The sequence below is a fragment of the Parasteatoda tepidariorum genome, chromosome 5, assembly GCF_043381705.1.
Source record: "Parasteatoda tepidariorum isolate YZ-2023 chromosome 5, CAS_Ptep_4.0, whole genome shotgun sequence".
Lineage (NCBI taxonomy): Eukaryota > Metazoa > Arthropoda > Arachnida > Araneae > Theridiidae > Parasteatoda > Parasteatoda tepidariorum.
In genome coordinates, this window is record NC_092208.1 from 51,508,289 (window position 1) to 51,531,454 (window position 23,166).

At 28.8% G+C, this 23,166-nt stretch overlaps 2 protein-coding genes across 2 annotated transcripts in view; both read right to left on the bottom strand.

Annotated features, from left to right (window-relative positions):
- LOC107449118 (multiple inositol polyphosphate phosphatase 1-like) overlaps nucleotides 1–14,479 on the bottom strand; it is an 18,304-nt gene extending 3,825 nt beyond the window's left edge. The window contains exons 1-7 of the mRNA XM_043055473.2: nucleotides 14,366–14,479; nucleotides 11,100–11,295; nucleotides 7,780–7,914; nucleotides 6,256–6,366; nucleotides 4,690–4,830; nucleotides 3,242–3,309; nucleotides 1,124–1,241 (exon numbers count right to left, since the gene is read on the bottom strand). Coding sequence (XP_042911407.1) covers nucleotides 1,124–1,241; nucleotides 3,242–3,309; nucleotides 4,690–4,830; nucleotides 6,256–6,366; nucleotides 7,780–7,914; nucleotides 11,100–11,295; nucleotides 14,366–14,467 — 871 coding nt within the window. The 5' untranslated portion in view covers nucleotides 14,468–14,479. The remainder of the gene's footprint in view (nucleotides 1–1,123; nucleotides 1,242–3,241; nucleotides 3,310–4,689; nucleotides 4,831–6,255; nucleotides 6,367–7,779; nucleotides 7,915–11,099; nucleotides 11,296–14,365) is intronic.
- A 5,018-nt stretch (nucleotides 14,480–19,497) lies between these two features.
- LOC107449113 (multiple inositol polyphosphate phosphatase 1-like) overlaps nucleotides 19,498–23,166 on the bottom strand; it is a 19,905-nt gene continuing 16,236 nt past the window's right edge. Inside the window, exon 9 of the mRNA XM_016064550.4 lies at nucleotides 19,498–20,147. Within this exon, the coding sequence (XP_015920036.2) occupies nucleotides 19,781–20,147 (367 nt within the window). The 3' untranslated portion in view covers nucleotides 19,498–19,780. The remainder of the gene's footprint in view (nucleotides 20,148–23,166) is intronic.

Genomic DNA, 23,166 nt, shown 5'->3' on the forward strand with positions numbered 1-23,166 from the left:
ACTTCCACTTACAATTGATATTTAAATGGGGCTGTAAATTAATATTGAATTATTTAATGAAAAAAAAAGACTCGTGAATTATGATGGAAAAATGGGATTAAAAACAATAATACCAGTTTGATAGCCAGATACTGTCTTAAAAATATTCAGTTTAATGGTCCCGTTAAATTTGAAGGTCCACCATATTGGCAACAATTACTTGCACTGGGCTATTGACTCAGAGTAAAGAGGTGGCTGCATAAATTAATGGTCAATTCTCTGAAATTCATGAAATTCCTTAAATTGCAGAATGAAAATATTAGGTAGGCAAGGAGAGACTGAGCAGTAATAGAGGTTGCGCACAAAGAGTAAGGGTTTTCTTGTTACGATTCTATGAGGTCAAACGATGCTCAACCAAGCATTTTCAATATCTGCCAACTGATTTTTGAAGCCAACAAATGTCTTTAAGGAGAAACGATAGAAATTCAGCGATGTAATGTGAAAAATAAAAAGTTAGGGAAAGGAGGAAATATAGCAATTATTAAATTATTGCGTTAATTTATGTATGCATTCAAAACTAAACAACTTAGTTTCAGAATAAAATTAGGCTCACAAAAAATTTTGAATTCAGTCAACATATTTTATTTTTAAAATTTAACAAACATATTAAATAAATCCTGATCTATATCTTTTGTAGTAATTCGCTCTGCATAAAATAAATAATGTCACATTTTAATACGGCGAAAAAAATATGTATCTTGTACATTTTATTTCTTGTTATAAAATATCCAAAGCAGCTAAAAACGCAAAATTTAGTATATTTTGCACAAAATCCTGAAAACTATGTCTTAACATAAACATTTTAGTTGTGAAATTCTAATCATTGACCAAACATTGATTAGTATCATATTAGAGATAGGAAGATTTTCTTAAACTAAATTTTTGTAATTTATCAAAGATTGAATATTCATGTATAATGATATTGTTCTCAATTATTTAATACTGCAACGTAATAAAAACAACTGATAATTGTATTTTTATTATCTAGATACAAAATAAATGAAAGGAAGGAAAATAAACATAGTGATGAAACAAAATAAGTGTAGAGTAAAGCACACAATAGGATAAAGTGAATTAACTTTACCATTAGTTAGGGTGAATCCAACTCTTTTTGAAACACTTTCTATCGTTTTCTGCATTAACGAACCATTTAGAAATTCCTTGACTTCCTCCAAATCTAATTTTTGGTTATCACACTTATTCTACAAAGTAAATTTATCTATTTGTTATTCAGCAACATTTACCTAAAGTATTTAAATGTTTTGTTCCGTTAACTTAACTTTCTCTAGCAACAAAATAGTATTGTAATCTATAATACACAGAAAATCTTATGCGTATTCAAAGATCCGAGGTAATTTCTTTTCTCACGTTGGCAATGAAAAGCCTATACTCTCTGAGATTTTAAGCTGCGCAGAAATGCTCCTTTTTTAAAATCGTGTTGTTCTTCTAATTTACTCAGTTTACATAATTATATAAAGTTATATTTTGATTTTAATGGTGCTTAATAAGCAGGGGCGAGTATGAGACAGCAAATAAAATGAATCTAAATGAATGAATGCAAATAAATTCTAAATGAAACAGCAGAAGTACGGCATCAATATTGATCAGCCCGAGATTACAGTCTTTCTTGAAATTCTTTTATTCTGTCTCAATTGTGCTTGCAGTGAAATGTAAGAATTTTTTCTATATCCCCCTTTTATTCCAGTTACATTGAACGGTCTTGCTCATTGATTCAACTTAAAATGATTTTTTACCCTGAAATACTATCTTCAGTTTTATCTTTTTTCCCTTACCTCATTTTTTGGATTTCATGAGTTTTACAAGTTTGTGAAAGATTATGGGACTTAAAACTTCTTTTAAAAAAAAACTGAAACTTGGAATTATTTAAAATTAAAATTTTCAACATCATATAAAATGAAGAAAATTATAAAATTTAAAGATGTTTTAGAAATTTTGTTTTAAATTTTTATTAAAAAAACACCATTTGTTAAAAGCTAGACTAAAATACTTCAGTATCCAATGAGCAAGCTACACGAACTCGTAATGCAAGGGAAAGTCTAAGGAACTGCACTCCCAGGAGTTGCAAATAGGAGTTTTGCAACAGCAATGAGCAAATGGGGATGTCCCCTTTCATAATATAAAACGCTTGTAAGTATGTATGGGGTCACAAAACCAATGAATATTCTTTCCTCGTATTAGTAACAAAAAAGTGAAGCAGACGGAACAATAAGTTCAAGAGATATGAAAAGATCATACCGATGCTCATGTAAACAAACAGTCTTATTTTTCATTTTCATTATAGTTATTGGTTTACTTAAGTTACACAATAATTATTAGCTGTACTTTTACGATGTGCTATACTTTTATGATGTGCTTTTTAGATGATCTATAAATTGTAATGATGTGCTGAAAATATTAATTTTAATAAAACTGCAGAAGGACAAAAGCAATGGAGATTACCCGAGAAACTGTTATGAGAGAGTTAGTTACATGTAATTCTTTCTAGTGTGAGATATTTTTAATTCTGACACTGTAACTCCAAACTCTAAAGTTTGCATTTGTTGCTGTTGTAGTTGCTACAATGCCACTTTTCTATATCAGCAAGCCCGTTATAGGAAATCATAGCGAATTCATAAGCCAGAGGTTTCGTTTCATGTTTTTCAGTGGCGCCATCTATGGCCAAAAATATGATTTCAGCAACACACACGTTACAGCCCGCTTAACAGGGAGATCTCAATCATTCTCATTCATCTACAGATAGTAATTTTGGCCTGAACCAGGGAATCAATCTCCAATTCAGTACCCAAAGGTATTGATTTGTTATACGAACTTGGAGGACTTTGTGACCCCGATAGATTTAACATGCACCAGTCACCGTTTAATAAAAGGGAAATCTTTGGAAGATGGAATTCGAATTCAGGATCTAACGAACACGAACCCAGCTTCCTACCAACCAGGTTATGTTTGATCTAAAGAAAAATGTTCAACATTTTTAGAGTAACCAATTTTTAAGTTACGTATGATCAACTTCATATATAAAACCTAATTTTTTGTCTTAAACCTTAAACTTTGTTCTTATTTAGAAAAAAGTTGCTCTCATTTTTATGTTTGTAGTTGTTGTTTTTTTTTTCTCTCATTTTTCTGCCTTTTACTTCGATTTTTATACTTCTAAAATTCTGTAATAGATATAAATGAAACTTACCATCATTTTTTTACACTCTTTATTAAAACTTAGAAGTTTCTGGTTAATCCTCCCTTTCACTTTTTCGTCTGTAATAGAAAGAATTAAGCAATAAGTTGAACAAACTCACAAGATCTATATTTAATGTTTTTCAAAATATCACTTGTTGTAAATGTTTATTTTTTATATTATTTGTACTCCTCCAAAATGTAATTCAAGACAAATAGGGAAGTACTATTTTCTTTCTTTGCAGAAAATAAGGAATTTAGACTTACTTAAAGTGGGTAAGAAATTTATTCTAACTGGAAAAATATGTTTTTAACTGTTCTATAAAAATATAGCTAGAACCAAATATAACCAAATATTGATATTACTGAAATAATTCTTAATTATTTTTACAAAAAAAAGCAATTTATAACATCTTTAAAAGAGTTTATTAATCAATTTAGGTCTTCAAACAAAACTGTTGTATTCCACTTGTTCTTTAGTTCAAGTACTTTTATTCTGTATCGTAACTGACTTCGTAAATTGCAAAATATGCTATGTTAAACATTCTTATGCGTAATCTCGATGCTAATTACTTTTTAATCATGATAATTACTTTTTACACCAATAAGGATTATATTTATCTACTTCTTGAAAGTCTTCATTCGCCTCAAAAAAATACGAAAATGGTAATAAAAATCTTCTTTGAAGCCAATGAAATGCGTAATAATATATATTTACAATGTAAATGCATAATAATGTATAATAATGTATATATAAGTATATATTTTTGCTACAGTTTCTTCGAATTATTTATTTAATTAATTTCTGTGAATATCATTAAATAAAGCCTATGAAATTTTAGAATATCATGATATTAATCTAAACTATCTAAATTAATTATTTGAAAAAAGATTCTGAAATATTGCTTGTGAAAAATTTTTTATTGATATTAAGTTGTGGATTTAGGAATAACTCATTACTATTTTACCTTTTTAAACATTAAAAGTGCATTTTACACATATATTTACTAAAGAGAGAGTATAATTATTTAAACAGTAATAAATGTATGAAAGTAGAATAGTTTTCAAATGTTATTTTATTTGCGATTTTTTTCATGAATACAATGATTCTACTGCTATTTACTATTACTTGTAATTAATATTACTACTTTGAATTGCAACTTGCAATGACTACTATTTACAATTACCAGTACTACTTGCAGTTTTACTGTTATTACTCACTATACTATACTTACAATTATTATAATTACTGACTACTAGTTACAATTACTATATTTACGTACTTCCACTTACAATTGTTACTTCGAATTACAGATACTGCTACTTCTTACTAGTATTTTCAAATAGTACTGTTATTTACTACTACTTATAAGTACTAATTTCTACTACTAACAATTACTACTACTTATAAGTACTAATTTCTACTACTAACAATTACTACTACTTAAAACTGTTAGTTACAATCTAGTTCTGTAAACAATCCTCGACTAAAATTTTGGGCAGTATCTCTCGTTCTTTCTTTTTCCGTATATTCGATAATAAATCTTCCTGGAGAGTACTTCATTCCTAAAATCTCAGGAAACCTTTGTCGCAATCGTTCACCTGCAATATAAAAAGTATCAATTATACTTAAAACTTAATTAAAACGTAAGTTAACTAAATGGTTTATTGAAAATTCTAAACAAGATAGCTATTGAAGCTAGTGGGGTAATGCTGCAATTGTTTTCTAAAGGTGCTCTTTAGTACTGTTTCCAGGTAGATACTTTAATTCAAAATTTTGCCTACTAGGTAATAACCCAATAGATGAAATTTTCTTATTGCCTTCTTTAAATCTTGATGATTTAAACTCACGCACATTAAGAAAACGCCCTGCTGAATTATTTGAAATGTGGCTTATAATTAAATCAGCATTTTTAAGGAAAGCGGATGAAAAATCGATTGATTATTTAGATTAATTATTGTTATTCGAAAACCCCAACTTTTCATAAACTTTTTTAAAAATTTAATAAGGAATTATTAGATTAATTATTATTAGATTAATTATTATTACACCTATCAAGTTAAACTTTATGTAAAATGAAAATAATGTCTGGAAAATTAGCCGAGATTATGTAAACTCGATGATTATGAGTTACACGCAATAATTTATTTATTACTTTTCAATGCAGATCAATAGAGAAGTTTTTTGTTCATTCAACTTTTTTAATTATTTTATTTAATTCTTTTTTATATTCGGATTCATTAAGTCTTTAAAAAAAATTGCCCTTTTTTTCTATTTTTGGAAATACATTTCAGAAGCACAACTGTGTACAAAATAAACGCGTAGTTTTAGATAACTATAGAAATGCTAATTCAGTGGCATAGCACTGATCCACATGCCACTCTCGGGGATGCCTGAACTTGCAAATAATAATTAAACATTAAAGAATAAGTGATGATTTCTCAAACAGAATCATTCACGATCTTATTTATAGCAACGGCTATAACGTTGAAACTAGTGCGAAAGAATCATTTTTCAAACATTTTTCGCATACGAGAAAGTTGAAATGTTTAAATGATTTGTCGGATTGGGAACTAAAACTGCTCCTCATAGTCGAGGTTCAAATTTTAGACCCCTAGCACCAACGGTTTTGAAGTTATTAATGATTCAAAATAGTAACAAGGATAGATCAAATACTGAATAAACAAACTAGAAAAGTTGAAAAAAATCGACATGTGTTCAATCTTTAAAATGATATAATATAGAAATAAAAGTTTTTTTTTTAGTTTTAAAATAATAGGAGACTTTACTTTTGGGATTCCTCTCACAGCTAAAATTTAAACATAATTATAATCCCTGAAAATGGCTTGGATATTGCAAAAAAATAAACATATCGCTCCACACTCAAGACGATGATTATTTTTAGCGTAAAGAAACAGCATGTCTGAGAATTAATTTTTTTTTCTACATTAAAATTAGTTTTGTTTTTCTGTAACTTTGTTATTTGCAAATTTAAAAACTACATATTTTTGAAATAAAAATATTACCAAGTTCTTCTGCTTCTGCTGCACCTGTTGCAGAAAGTCTTTTTTCGTCTTCCACGGCCAGTGTAGGTAACCAGTCCATTAATTTGTTAATGTCATCTTCGCACATTTTAGCTGATAAAATAAAAAGTAAATAGACACAGTAATTCTTAACGTTAATAAATAACGCTTTAATAATGTTAATAAATAACGCTTAAAATATATTTATAAATTTCACCACAAACAACGAGAAAAAAACCTTCGAGAACCAACTTCCCTTTCTTTTGAAACATTATATATTAATTTTGTGTGTTAGTTTACTAGTTTTGAATTTTCAATGCATTGAATGTAAAGTTAAAAAAAATGCGTGTCATAATTATTTATATGGATATTACATTTTCATGGTAATGAAACCAATAGGTGTTGTGGTGTTATAAACTGATTTTGACGAAAAAAAACTAGAAAGTATCTCTGGGGTGTTTCTGTGTCGTTGGACACGTTTTTACCTACAGAAGACAAATCTTCCTCAGAAATAAGAAACTAAGTAAATATTACTTGTTTAACTAAGTAAATATTACTTGTTTATCAAATACTTTTGGATCAAATTTCAATTTTTTTTCTAATGATAATTTAAATGTTTTAAAATTTCATTTTTTCTTCGTGATACTCAGAAAGTTATATGATTATTTCTGACTTTCATAGTCTGTACACTATACTAAGTAGCACAAAATTATAATGCAAAATCTTAATAGCATCAACATTTTCACCATTGCAAATGTAATGGTTACCAGTTTGTGCAGAAGGCAGTCAAGAAACTAAGCACAGCAGTATTCCTATTAGTATATTAACCCACTACCACTTTAACAAATGGGAGAAATTGGGAGAATGTTTCTCCCTAATGGACTATTTTCCTATCTAATCATGGAAAAACCGGTTTTGGTCTGCGTAAAAAACTGCTGGCTAAAATACGACATTTTACTTGTAGAACCGTCAATGGGTTAGGTATCCATACTGCTGGAAATTCCGGAACAAAATACGGCATAAGTATCGGCATTCAGTGTGCCGGTATTTTTTACCGTAAAATCTAATTTTACCGAAACATGTCATGGAACAAAAAATCTGATATACCGTAATTTTTACAGTAATAATTACAGTAAAATCACTAAATCATTCGAATAAAATCATTATTACAGTAAAAATTACGGTATAATTATTATGTCGTAAAACGGATTTTACGGATGATACGCCCAAAGTACCTGTACTTTATGCTGTAATTTGATCCGGAATTTTTTACAATGTATATTTACAGCACACCACAATTGCTTAAATATATTAGAGTAGAACAAGTGCCATAATAATCGAAGTACCTTCTGTTGTAGTAGAACATTTTAAAATGCTATAAACTCCAGCAAACAAAAAGATGGTTTTTATTCTAATGCCATTACAAATGTTGATGAAATTTTTACCAAACTCTCCTCCAAAGAAATTTTTAATTATATAATTATTTTCTAAACTAAATAAATATTTCATTTAAACTCACAAGTATACCTTGGCCATTTCGATAAGAAGTAATGATTTTTTCTTTCAAAATTGGCAAACGCTCATTAATGTACTCAATGTATTCCTTCCCTGGATATCTTGTAGCGTGTCTATTCAGTAAGTAAAATACTTTCGGGGTGCAACCTAGAACAAAAAAATAAATTAGCTCTTTACGTATTTGAAATTGTACTATCAGCATCTTTATGGCATCAAATATGTGTAAAGAGACTATGAAATAACCCCATAACTTTAAACAGGTTCTTACAAACTCAGTTTTGTAAGTTTCTACATAATGATATCAGGTATATTTATAATCAGCCTAATTAATGATTATGTTGATATTTTAGTAAATATTTTAAAACACGTATTACTGCTAAAGCCTTGGATACGTAGCGTAAGCAGCGACACGCCGCCGTTTTGGTAACTGCAACTCTTTTGTGACCGCAACTCTCAACATAGAAATACGGAGTTTCCATTCTTAAACGTTACTTTTTATTGATTAATATTTTTATATTCTTGAAGACAACTTAAATACTTACTATTTATTCCTTTAATTATTTTCTCTGAAATTGTATACTTCACTTTTATTCCATTCAGGGAAAATAATACCTTATCTATATGTTCAAACTTTATCTCTTCGTATTTAAAAATCTGCTACAACTACACTATTAATAAAACAAAAGACGATGCCAATAAAATTTTATATTTTACTAACGAGTACTAATGTTAATAACATATCTTTAAAGAGGAAAATACTTGCTATAATCATTGGTTTATTGAAATAGACACATTATTCTTTTATAAAATAAGACAAAAACAAATCAAATCAATTATGGTTTGTTCAATTATTAATAGATATTTCTTCGAAAAATCTTATTCAAATTCTGATTATTAAATATAAAAAACTCATTTTGAACAGTTCCAAAGTTTTACAGTGATGTATGAAATATTTAAAATAACAAAAAATTAAGCAACTAAGAATTCAAATAGGAATTAGATCACCTTATTAAAACGTAGAATTTTTGAATTTATTCAGTTGAAAAATGTTTTATATGTAACACTAGTTTACTTTTAATTCTAGAAACAAAAACACTCAAATATTTAAATGCAATTAAAATCTATTTTTAAATATTTCTAATGAAACAAAATTATTTAAGTTAAAAACAATATTTGTAATCTATTTTCATTTCTTTCAGGTAAATATATTTAATGCATTTGAATTTGTTAAACCTCTAATTTGAAAATAAAAGACGAAACATATTTGCTCCTCATAGTTAATAAAGGATATCATGAAAAATTTTAAACAAATGAATAAATACATAAATTTGAAACTTTCCTCTCATAATCTTCTGAATACGTTTAGATTCCATTTATTATTGCCAATTTTATGCAGCCATACTTCCGCCGTTTTTTATGGTGCTCTCCAACAAGTAAACCTTATAAATTAAAGCCTAAATTTGACTTATTAGAACACCCAAATGCGTAACAACCGGAGATTATTAATTTCAAAGTGAAAACAAAGTAAAAAGAAAACAATGACTATAGAAATAACAGGTTGGGTGCGATGATCCTTCGCCGTTCAGACTAATCACCAATATGGCGACTGTTTACCCATGTGATAGGTGGAAGCAAATCAAAATCGAAAGTGACTCAAAGGTCGTGGAAAAAAGAATGATGCTACTTAAGTTAACTAATCTAGAGCTTCAATTGCTGCATCTTTCAATTTAAATTTGCGAAAAAAAAATTTAAAAAAAAGCTTGTTGAAAATATTTGTTTTAAAACCAATGCGAAGGAAACGTCTTGAACTCTCACCTTCTGAAAATCACCAAGCAATCAAAAGTTGCAAAAATTCACGCTATTGACCATTTATGGCCATTTATAAGAGATCTAGATGGTTTTGATGTCATCGAGAGAACATAAATGATATTTACCAATTTTAATCAAAATTATCTAAAATCTTCAAAATTTTACATGGTAACAGATATTAACTATACCGACCATTTCGTTTTCATATGTTTCAATAAATTTTATCTCCGTAACATTTAAACCTAGACAAAAAAAAACCATTTAAGATGTCGCCGATATTTTCCCATGGTTTTTTTTTATTATTATTATTCTATAAATTATTATTTTACAAATTCATCCTCAGATAAGGAATAAAGTCAATTTTGTCTTTAACGTGGAAAAGTTCTGCAGTCCAGCAGTTTCTGACTTTAGAGAGTAGCACGAAAACTACCGCCTTGTCTGATAAAGGGTGACATTTTACAATATGCGTATATTTGAGACAATTATGAAGATATAAATTAATTTCGATACTAGATTTCTTTTCAAATATTTTTAATTTAATTTTTAAGTAAAACCCAATTATTTTGTCCATTGCTCCTTGAAAAGTATCAACTTATAGCAGCACCTCTACTTATCTATGGATTATTATTCATTTGATTGAACAATTTTTAATGCCGGTTTTAATAAATGTTTAATGTAAAAGCTTTTACTACTTTAATGGGTAGTTCTTATTTTTATTTTAAGAGTGAGCTGATTGAGAGATAAACGTTTACCCAATATTGCTTTCTATCAACAACATTGACTTTATTTTTGACAAAAATTTAAAACTTTACAGAAATAAAAGTATTTAAAATTTTTTTTTACTTTTGAAAACCCTAAAAGTAGAGAAATCACCGCTATTCGATATCATAGCAGTATTTATAGGACTGAGATACTTATTACCACAGAAACTACTATTTATTAACACAATGTCAACAGTTAATTTTTATCTTAGGATATAATATANAACCGAAATTTTACATACGTAATGACTACTTTGATATAAATAAATGATTAGAAAATCAAAGAAAAACGATAATCCTCGATTTTCTAATCATTTAATTATATCAAAGTAGTCATTACGTATGTAAAATTTCGGTTCATTTTGACGACTCCTTCTTGGTGCGCTAATTTTTTTGTATATATTACCACAATTAATTAAAGATCACTGCTAATACTAATAGTTCGTTACTTTTTTAATTGACCTTCCAAAACGGAATAGTATTAAACAAATTTTTAAAAAAGTTATATTCGATCTTCAAATTAAACCAGATGAAAAAAATTTAAATTGTATAAGAAAAAATGTGAAATGGCTTTAACTGAAATCATAAATATTTTAGTTAATGAAATAAATAATTATAACAAATAAAATAAATTATCCTTAATGTTAGACATAATATTATTAACTAAATTATCATTTAGCTGCTGAGTTGTCATTCAATCATTTTACTTGATAAACAGGATTTTTGATCATGGATTTAAATCTAAATAAAATTTTAACTAACCTTTTAAGTCATATGTTTTTGTATAATCCTTATGTACTGCAGGATATGCTGTTTTTGAACCATAATTCCTGTATGGATTAGGATCAGATGAATGGCAGGTAAGTCCTCCATCTAAATTCACACAATTATAAAGGGGTGATGGATTTGATTCAGAACAATGTAATTTCAGAAGTATAATAAATATTGAGGAAAGTACCTAAATAAAAAAAATATTCATCGTTACGTCTAAAAAATAAATTAAAAATTTTGAACATAATTTAAGAATAATTTATATTATCTTATATGAAATGAAACAAAACACAGGAAATAAATAGAAACTAAAATATTTAAAACGAATTTCAATTTACTTTTCAAAATGTACTTTTGTTTTTATTAACATACGACATTTTTAAAAGAGTTAACTTCTAAACATTTTATGGAATCAAAATATCACAAATAATCAAACAATTGCGGATAATTTAGTAAAGTCAATAAGAAATAATTCAATAAAAGGATAAACTCAACAGTCTAAATAGAAGTTGGGTTTTTTGTGTCAGTGTGGAGCTGAAACCGTTTGGGCAAGTATTGAAATTTTGCCACGCTTTGAAGAAGAAGCGCGTTGCTTTTTTGCATACTCTACTTATAAACTGAAAAGCCTTTATACATTTTTCTGAGGTTTCATCAAAACTGAGTTAAATATCCTAAACCTGTTAGTAACGACATCGGTTTTTAACCTCAAGATGATATCCACCCTCCAATGCTTTTTTCCATGACGTTATACAGCACTGCTAATTAAAAACGCAGCAGAAGTTTCATTACTTTAGCATGGGCTGTCTGTTAAATGATGATTTCTAATTATATATTTTAAACAAATCAGTATAATTCGGTTAATTAAGCACCAATTTCACCAACTACTTTTTTTTCTTTTCTTTTTGGCTATATCAGGGGTAGGTAGTACTTGAACAAACAATTCATTATTTAAGCCTTTTAATTATTAAATAAGATCAGCTAAGCTTAAAATCAAAAAATTTCTTAAGCACTTCCCTTTTTATAAAATGAATAATTCAATAAAAAATATTGCAAGTTACTTAATTTTGCCATAACTGTACAATAAAGCAGGGGAAATTAATACGTTTGAATTTTTCTTATCATTGTGGAACCCACACTTCCTGAAGCTAGAATGGTTTCACCCCTTCCAAAAAAACTACCCACACTTCCTGAAGGAAAAAAACGTTTCTTAGACGTATTCCCAAGAAATGGTAATCTTTTAATCTAAATATAGTTCTTTTGTAGGAAATAAATTTTTAATGATGCTAATAGAATTTGGTTCTGAATAATGGAGAAAGAAAGAGATTTTAGGCAATGAATTAATGTAAAAAAGCTCATTGAAGATTTAAAAAATACGGTTGTATGACGTAAGCTGAATGGAAAATACCAGCTTTTTTCAATGTGTCAACGGCACTTGTTAGGCTTGTTGCAGTTACCCTTTTAAACTCATTGCAAGGTGACTTCGGCATATAACCGCATTTAACATTAAAGCTTATATGAGTGTTTTAGTAGAATCTCGTAAAATCTCATCGTTACTTGGTTTTATTTCAATTGGACCTCTTGTATTAGTTCTAGGTAATAACCGTTGAAGAGTTTATATTTTAAGACATAAGTCTTTTTTTCTTTCTTTTTTTTGTAATCTAAAGAGTGATTATAAAATAATGGGATACCTGCAAGAAATGTAGTGTATGTATCTCGATCCTGATTGGTTGTAGAAACGTGGCATTTGTTTACGTTAGCAACTGTTCCTTCCATTCGATTTTGAGTATGCAAAGTGTCAATTCTCTTAAGTGAGACATACTATATTCTTTTACAAAGATTATTTCACAAAGATTTCAATTCTTTCACTTCATATTACCAATTTAACACAAAGATGGGCACGAAACCACGTAGAACAAAAATAAAATAATTATGCATCGAAGTTGCCAGGCACACAAAACAAAAATATAACTCGGTTACTTTAAAATACATAAACAAATAATGCGTGGACATGAAAGAATTATATTTCAACAAATTCGATATGCTATATGGCACTGTATTTAATTAACTTCACTTTAAATAACAATTCAACTTACAAGAAAAACCTAGCTCAACTTTATCACGCTATTTTGATTACAAGCGATTACCTGGCACTTACGTCACAGGTCACACGTGTGGGTACATGTGGTCTTCTTCTTCTTGAAGTGCAAGTACCCAATTATCCAATGATGAGTTGATTATCTAATGATAGATTTAATTGCTCCTCTGTGTTTTCCATAAATTCGATACATCAGCATGAAATTGCACTTCTCGAAATACTTGCGAAATATTTGCCACAATATAGTTTTTAAAGTCGACAGGACTGTGCAATGGTCTGAGAGCTGACCTGACATCAGAAAGGTCCTGAGTTCAAATCCTGGACAAGGCATGGATGTTCCTTCATTCCCTGCACTATCTGTCCTTATTGTGAGAGAAACGTTGGCCCACCTAATATGGTGTCCTTGAAAGAGTTGCCAACAAATATGCCCTACTGATACCTGAATAACGAGTGTCAATTATACAGTTTATTATGTAGTTTAATTATATAGTTGCAGTTAGAGTGCATATTATATAATTTAAAAATATATAGTTTTTAGGATTGATCCAATAACCCAATCAGAACAACTCATTGCAAACAGCTAGCAATCTTTATTTAATTTGACCATGAATTCTGTAATAACTAAATATACAATTACTTATTAATGTGGCTAATTAACATTTATATAACACAATTATAAATATTATGAGTAGCAACTAAAACATTGTGTGCGTCTCACTGATAGCCATGATTTTTTATATTGAAAAATTAAAATTGCGAAATCATCTTCTACAGGAACTTTTTTTAAACTTTATTTTATTAATATTCAAGACGGCGTAGTCAGAAGTAAATTTGTAAACTAAGCAGCCGTTAAGGAAACCGAACAGCCAGAAGGTAGCGTCTGATGTCAATAACTACAAAACAATAAATGTTATCAAACAAACAAGCCGCCCATCACGGAGGAATCACATAAGGAAAGTAAATCAACATTCCTGTACTACTGAAACTAATTTTCCCATACAATTTCAGATTATCATTAAATTAAAAATTATATTATATACTAACTATCAGAAAATTTATTAGATTATCTAATAAAAATTAGAGCTTAGACTAAGTAGCCACTAATAAGTATGAAAATGCTTTTAAAGTTTCTAATCCTGCCATAAATATTAAGTCATATTACCTGCCATCCGAATTTTGATTTTATACTCATCTTCCTCTTTTGAGTGAAAACGTTAATCACAGTTGATGTATTGAATAAATATGAGATTGATAAGGAAAGCATCACCTCTACCAATAATTTTTGAAATGTGAGAATATTTTCACCTGGTGTAATACTTATCACTGTTTTCGAAACGTGATCTTTCTTTCACATTATAAAATTATGTCATATTACGTAAATGTAACAATTGTTTGAAAATGGGAGAAAGTTATTCGTAAACACATGGATTGTGCAGATTAAAAAATATATTTTGTTTTTTAATTAATATGTCCGATAACGTATTATAACAATGTTTAATTAGAAACATGTAAATTTTATTACCGTATTACTGGTTCGCTTTCGCAAAAAAAGCATAATTTTATGGTCAAAGTATTTAGAATATTGTCTGTCCTTTTTTAACTTATAAATATTTCATATTTGTTTCATTTTTCTAAAAATTTGCTATTTTCCTTCAAATTAAAATTTCTATCGAAATATGTTATTAAATAAAAAGCAATATAATATTGTAGTTAAACAAATAAATCGAGAGGAAAAATAACTTTGACTATATTTGAAATCAAATATTTTTATTGTGTATCTGTCTGGCGTCAACTTACTTTTTGGGGCTAAGCTCCTTTTGATTTAATGTAATCCGTTAATTTTCCTTATTCCGCTTAAATCAAAACAAGCGCATGCTTGCTATGCTCTGTCAGTGCATGAGCGCATAAATGTTTTAATTATATTTCTTATTAAAATAAAATTTTGTTATCATTTATACAGTTCATTATTATGAATTAAATGATTCATTTTCTTAGAGAAAATTATGACTCAGATATAACTGGATTTTGTCAATCTCACATTGAACGATATTATGCCTCTTGGATTGCAAAAGGTTTTTTTTTAAACAATAAAATTTTGCTCTAGAACGCAGATTTATAAATACACTCAAGAACTAATGAAATTCAAACTACCAGCACATTCCTTTACTAATTTTCGTACAGCACAGAAGGTGCCAACGTTTTCCCCTGACTTAATCATTCAAATCTGAAAGACAGAGGTTTGTGCTTATGATTTAACATCCCTGAAAATTGTCTGATGCATGGAATGGTACTAAATATCAGTAGGTCTGTTGCTGTTAGTTTTGCATTGAGACCAGAAGCGGCAAATTTGTAAAAATGGGTATTTTTATAATTATTCGAAAGTTTAGTTTTGTTAATTTTAAAAATTTAGTATTATATGTGCCCAAGTTACCGGGTATCACAATGACCAACTATTTGAAAAAATCAATTAAAGACAAATGGAAAATGTCAGATATTTTTAGTTTGCTGTTTTTGCTTAGGGATTTATTTTTAATAAGTCTTAATATCAATTTCAAAGTTCATCTAGAGATCGCGCTGCTGACAGAACAAACTATAAAACAATATTTTAGTTTGCATGTTGCACCATTCTGTTGTTTTATTTTCCTCAAGATGCAACAGGAAGAGCTTCAAGCAATGGTTCTTTTACAAACATTGTCTTATAATTTTTCTCAATCAGCATCACCATTTTAGAAAAAAATTGGAACTCAGTGAGATTAAATTATATGGTTTTCTCAGTAGAACGCGTTTAACCTTGCATTTCTATTTCCTTCTATTTTTTATTTATTGTATTTTTTCCAAATCATGTGTTGATTTCAAATTACTCGCTATTTCTTTTTTTTTAAAGGCAGGCGATGAACTTTCATTGCTAGGAAGTGTTATTCATTTACGTTACCCAGTGGGCACTTGTGAATCTAAATGAAGGCGAGCAACATTACCCACGCCACAGAGCCACAAATACCCGTTTATAGGGTGGGCCACATTCGCACATCACACAGCAGAGAACAACACACAGAGAGGGAATGTCCTGAGCTGGATTCAAACCAGCAGCCACTGGCTTCACAGTCAAGCACACTAACTGCTCGGTCACCTGGCCAGCACCCGGTATTTCTAGGCCCCTGTTTTGGGCAAATGTGTTTTAAAAGCTATTTAGCCATTTAGGAATTGAAAAAGTCAAACTTATTTACAAAAATTTCTCAAAATTAAGAAAAAGAGCATAAAATTCGAGAAGTATTATTAAAAAAACAAAACTAAATTAGTAGTGCTTTGTATATTTCTTTCCTTTTATGGGAATTCTGTTACATTAAAATAATGGTTTGACAAGTTTTTTAATTGGTTGTACTCAATTATTTCAAGAAAAAAAATTCTCAGAACTTCTTAAACCATCTTGAAAATGTATTTATCATTTATAATAACTAAAAAAAGTCCTAAAAGACAAAAATCATATTCTTTCATAGCAAGAAAACAGATTTCTCTTTTGGGATTACTACTCATCAATTTTATTAGAAACATCCTTCACATCTTACTTCTACTGTTCGCAAAAGGTCAACGGAAGTACTAATTTGATAAATAATTCATTAATTAGCACTGTGGGGATATATTCTGTGGTTAAAGTGTTATTTTAGTTTTTGCTCATGGTATAAATAAATAACCAAAACACGAAAATTAAAAAAAACATGTTACGTGATTCAGGCATATATTCTGAAAGCTAAACTCATTTATAAGATAGATTAATTAATAAGATAGATTAATTAATAAGATAAACTAATTCCTTATGTAAAAAAAAACTCATTAATAAGGTAGCTTTAATAGTGCCATTTGCAAAAAAAGTCTTAGTAAAGTGGCTCATTTTTTTAACACCGTAAACGTCTGAGTTTATTACTTTATCATTTGACTGTTATTTTTCCTTTTATCATTATATAATTAAAGAAACAACTCCTATGAATAGTTAAAATCAAACTGTTCTGAAACGTTAAGTCATTTATTTGTTTTGCTTTACCTTTTGTTATAGTATATTGCATTTGGAAACTTTCATCTGTTTTTATTATAAAAAGTTTGAATTTGGCTCTTCTCTCCAACCTCAGCAATGGCTGGGAGGGTGGAAACCAGTTTCAAGAATTTTTGCTAGGTGTCCCTAAATTTTGTTTTTTCCTTTACGCACAGGGACCACACCAAACCATGGAGGCCTGGTTTGCATTATGTCTACGGAAGCTGCTCTTCTTCCCCTATGTATGATCTTTGCTAAAAGTGCCAAGTTGTTCTCTTGCAGTGAATGTCGTTCCATTGTGGTATGCCTGAAAATAATAGTTGTCCCAAAATATGCAGAAGATTAGAATTAAATAGATAAATAATTTGAATGAAACAGTTTTTTTCCTCATTTATATAGATTTTTATTCAAACATAAAGTACATAGGATATGGTTATGTATTGAATCGGAAAAATTGAGCTTATCAGGAAAATTATTTCCACGGCTTTTCTGTCATATGCATACTCATTTATTAAAATATTCCATGACAATTTTTCATAAAGTTGGCTAAATTTCGTAGATGCTACGTTGAATTTTTACCTTCAATGCACGGTTTGGACGTGGGAATTTGTTGACATACAATTATGACTCCAATTAAACTCTTCTCAATAGCTTATGATCGGGAAATGTCGCATGTAGTAATTGGATTGTTTCATGGATTTTCAACAATGAAAACACGTTGTTCTTAATTTTAGTGCTGTATTTTTACAAACCCTAAACTGTCAGCTGTGTAACTTTTTTTTTTTGGTCGCCTGCACTAAATAATCAGTTTTCTATTTAATTAATGCCTTGCTTTAATTTTGAGACACTCTTTAGATAAGTTAACCAAAAATGGGTGTACCATCTAGCAAACTCCTTTTCCGGTAGTTTGGTATGGATCTGCTGCCTCAAGAATCAATTTGGCAGAAAGAGATATACATATATCCAAGCTAAAACAAAGATTAGGTAGAAACCTCTGGAGTAACACTTTCCTTATACTTCCGAACCATCATAGTTACAGAGCGGTCATTGCTTTTGTATTACACGATTGTTTTCGTGATCAAGATTATCGACTTCAGATTGCCAACAGCCCTGCTTGCCCTCAACGTTGCGACTACAAGGACTGTGGGTAACATCCCTCACTTCCCGGGAATAGAAGAAAGGATCTATCTACTCCCCATTATTGGGCGGCTCTTATGATAAGCGAAAGAATCAGATAAACTAATTAAACTGCATTCCACTGTTAATTTGATAAAACCCAACTCAACCACAACCTATCTCCAATCCACATTGACTAACAAAGTGCCTTGCTCCAGAGTTCAGATAAATGTCGTTCTTTATGGTTTTTAAACCATGCAATTTGTAAATGGTTAAAAAACTGTATAGTTTTCAATTCATGATATTTAACCATGCTATTTGTATACGGTATCGAAACCGTAAAGGTAAAAAAAGTTTTTTACCGTAAACTTTATGCTTAACTGGATGGACGGACCTTAATCAGTTATTTTACCGTAATTTTAAAAGGGAAATTCTAAATGTGTGTTAAAGTGGTAATATGTTCTATTCTATTTTTATCTACGACAATACATAAAAATATACCGAGGATTAGAAATAATAAATTAATAAGAGTTCTCGAGAAAGGAGAGCATAATACCGATCTAATCTTTAAGCTTAAACAAGACAATTAAGTTAAAATTTAGTTCTGAATAAAAGTTTTAGAAGGATTTTATAGTCTAGTAAATGGACAGAAGTCAACATAAATTATTGCAAAAAATTTCTAAAAAAATTTCTAAAAAATTTTTTTTTCAAAAAACGAGGTCAATTTTGGACGATCATGATAATAACTACTTCATGAATGGTAATATAGCAATGCAAAGCGAAAAAGGAATTTCAATTTTTTAAAATTATATTAAGTTGTTTCAATGCAAAAAACTTGTTACTAGAACTTGTTGCAAAATAATAAAATGCGATATATCATAATTTTTACAGTAATATTCATTTAATTCGAGTTATTCGGTGATTTTACGGCAATAATTACTGTTCGGTAGATAATACTCTCTACGGTATAATATTTTACTTTAAATATTGATTTTACAGAAAAATGGATGATGTGAATGTGTATTCAAAGTGCTGGTACTTTATACAGTAATTTAATCCGGAATTTTTTGCAGTGTTGGCTAATTACTTCAAACTTTGGATTAATATGCAATAACCTTAATCATGGAAAAATTTGCTAGATTTTTTCAAAAACCTTTTAAAACTGATACAAAACCAATTATGTTTATTAACTATAATCCATCACAGTATTTCACATTCTTTTGAAGAACACATTTTTTTTCAAAATATTTTAACTTATTTCCATCTAAACACTTCAATAGTCTCTTCTAAAGAAACAAAACGCATTGTTGCAAAATGGGTTTTTTTTTCTATTTATTGAGAATGCCAAACTTGCAAAATATATATCGTTACGTATCACAATATTAATACGAATATTATTTAGATTGAAGTCTTCAAAAGTTTTAATACACGTGTTAATTATGCTCTACAAACATCACATATTTTTTCCAGATCACAGTTTTCGGCTAGTGGCAGATAGTTATCATAAAATTCTTTTAGAGAGCATAATTTATCATTTTTACATCCATCAATTCTAACTGGCATTTCATTGTGTAAAGTCATGATCTTTAAATCACCATTACAGTCATAAAGCACAAATGCTATGTTTGTGTTGAAGGGTGCAAATGAGCTTGCGCGCCATCTTCTATTACTTTGAGAGCAAAAGGACTTTGCTGTTAATTTTTTATCATTCCTAGAAATTCCTATAGCTGTAAAAAATCTCGACAAAGCCCCGCTATGACCAAATTGTAAAACTATTTTGCTCATTCTGGTTCTCTCATATGATCTAGAAAGCAAGAATAAATTGCATGAATTAATGATTAAACTAATTAAAGTTTGGTGATAAAAAGTGTACTCCATATTCAAAAGAAATTTGTCATAATATGTAAATAAAAATGCATTAAAAACCTAATATCTGTCTTTAAGGGGTTACAGTACCTTTGCAACAATTTTTTTAAATAAAGGTATAATCATTCATTTTGAGGATGCTTTACATGCTTATTTAACTTATAATCAATAATTTATCTTTAAAAAACAATTAAACTGTTTAAATTTTTTAAAATTTTAAAAAAAGTTGAAAAAATTCAAAATTTTTAAATCCCTAAGGCTTTTTTATTTTAACTTATTTTTCAAAAAATTTTTTTTCTTAGTGCTTACAATATTCTTCTTAACAATTTTGTGCATTCATTTATTGATATATCAATTAGAGTATTTTTTATAAAATATTTTGTAAAAAAGTAGAAAAAAAAGGGTAAAAATTCCTGTTAGGTATATATAACATGCTGTAAAAATTGTAATACCTTATAAAATGCTTATTCCATGCACAGTTTAAATAAGTGTATTATACTTAAGATAAAAAAGTTTACTTCAAATCTTTATCTTAAATAGAAAAAATTCCTTAGGGATTTAATCAAGATCAAAACACAAAATTATCATTTATGAGAAAAAGCCCTTTAAAGTTTGTCTGCAGAGCAAGATTCTGTATTAGGACAATCTAAAATCATTCATAACTTTTTCAAAAATATAGATAGAGACATAATTTTTTTTCAGTGCATTTGAAATATTCTGAAGTTTTATTATAAGCAATAAAAAAAAATTGGTATTTTTGTCACTTTTTGGGTACTGTGACCCCTTAAATGTGATCTTGAATTACTGTAAAAAGATTCTGTTAAAATGCAGTTCTCTAATTTCCCAACAGAAAATTTCTGTTTTCCATAAGTACAGAAGTTTGCTGCTAATGTACATAGTAACATTTTTTCCGATTAACGAATAAAATCTGCAACCATTGATACAGATTGTAACTGTTGGGTATAAATTTTTTCAGTTTTGGATATGAAAAACTTTAGAATCCAAGCGAAAAATTTATTTGAAGGAGGAATTTGAGGCATTGAAACGAGTGCCGATGGGTTGGAATATTGGTCAAGATGTTGGTCTATTTCTAGACCTCGTTCCTGTTTTTTCGTGTTGGAACTCCTGATCTAATGATGAAAAAAATAATAAAAATTCTGAGATAATTCTTTCAAATGTGAAAGATTTCAAAAATCCCGAAAAATTGAACAATTTAAAAACTAATCAGAATTTTAATCATTTTCCCTATGCAAACCAGAGGGTATACAGCTACTTTCATGCCACATTTCTCTGCCAACCTCGACCTACAAAAAATTTCTTCTGAGAACAAATATTTTCTGTAGTGTTTTGTTACAGGAAATTTCTGTAAACCTGCTTTTTCTGCAGCGTACTGGCAATGTTGCTGGCAGAAATTTTTCTTTATATAATTTATTTACAGTGTACAATTATTTTGTTTGAATAAAATAAGGCAAATTCAAAGAATTTCAGGGGGATATTGGCTCCAACGTAATAATATGTGGATTACTTATAATTTCAGAGTTTTTTCTCACACGTTTATTTACTTACAAAAATATAAATTTTAAGTTTTTATATTTTTAGATGTCAATAAAAAATGAACCTACATAGAAACTGAAGAATATTTGGTATAAAACACTTCAGTGTAAAATAAAAACCTAAAATGTTTCTGAAATATACTTCAATATACCTATAGTATATTTCACAAATGGACAAGCTTCTGATAATTCAACGCAATAAGATTTTTGAAATTATTAAAATATGAGAGTTGCGTCTTACTACGCTTTATTAACATCACAAAAAGATAGCCTCAATTACATTTACTCTACAGCGACTCTATTTAATCTACTATTTACAATTAGATCACAATATAATATACCCAAAATATAAAGCAATGAGATGCCTGCAAGTGACGTAGTGAGGGTATCTCGATCCTGATTGGTTGTTGAAACGTGGCCTTTGTTTACGTTAGCAACTATTCGTTCCATTCTATTTCGAGCCAAACACAGTCAAGAATCAATTCTCAAAAGTGACACATTCTTTCGCGAAGATTCTTTCTCAAATATTTCAATTCTTTCACTATATATTTACACAGACTTAACACAGAGACAGGCACGGAGCCATGCGAAACATAAACAAACCAATTATGTATCGAAGTTGTCCAGGTACACAAAACAAAAATACATGACAATTACATTAAAATACATAAACGAATAATAAATCTAAGTTAAGTAAAAGAAGTAGACGAGAGAGATTTATATTTCAACTAATTCGATGTGTGCACTGTATTTAGTTAAATTGTAGTTAATTAACATTCTAAGTTAAATAGAGAAACTTTGCTCAGCTTTGATACGACTTCTTGCAGATAAAGATTAGCTGGTGCTGACGTCATATGTCGCATGTGAGGATATGGAAGGTCTTCTTCTACTTGAAGAGCAAGTACCCAATTATGTCGTTAAGAATGTATTAAATTATATATATTTTAATTGAAATTTACAAAAAAAAAATAATTATTACACATTACTGAAACAAAAGTGAATAAATATACTGTATATTTGATAAATACATGCGATCTCTGATTACACTGAGAAGAAAATATATTTTTGTTTTTGGATATTTTTGTATCTTTTTGGTTCGGATCGCTTTCTATCTCGGATATTTTCACGTCTCTGATTTCAAATTTGCAATTGGTTTTTCCCTCCGACGTGCAGTTTTATGATAATGGCATTTTTAGTCTATTTTTTGTTGAAATGTACAATTTTAAAGTTGCTATTATTAAAAAGAAATCGCATAAATGTTGCTACTTCTATGAGAGTTTGGGCAGATCATCATGATTAAAATTAAATAAGAACCTATGCCCCGGAATATCGTCATACGTCACTGGGGTCGTTTCTCTATTATTAAATATATATATATATATATATATATTTGAAGTACTTTTA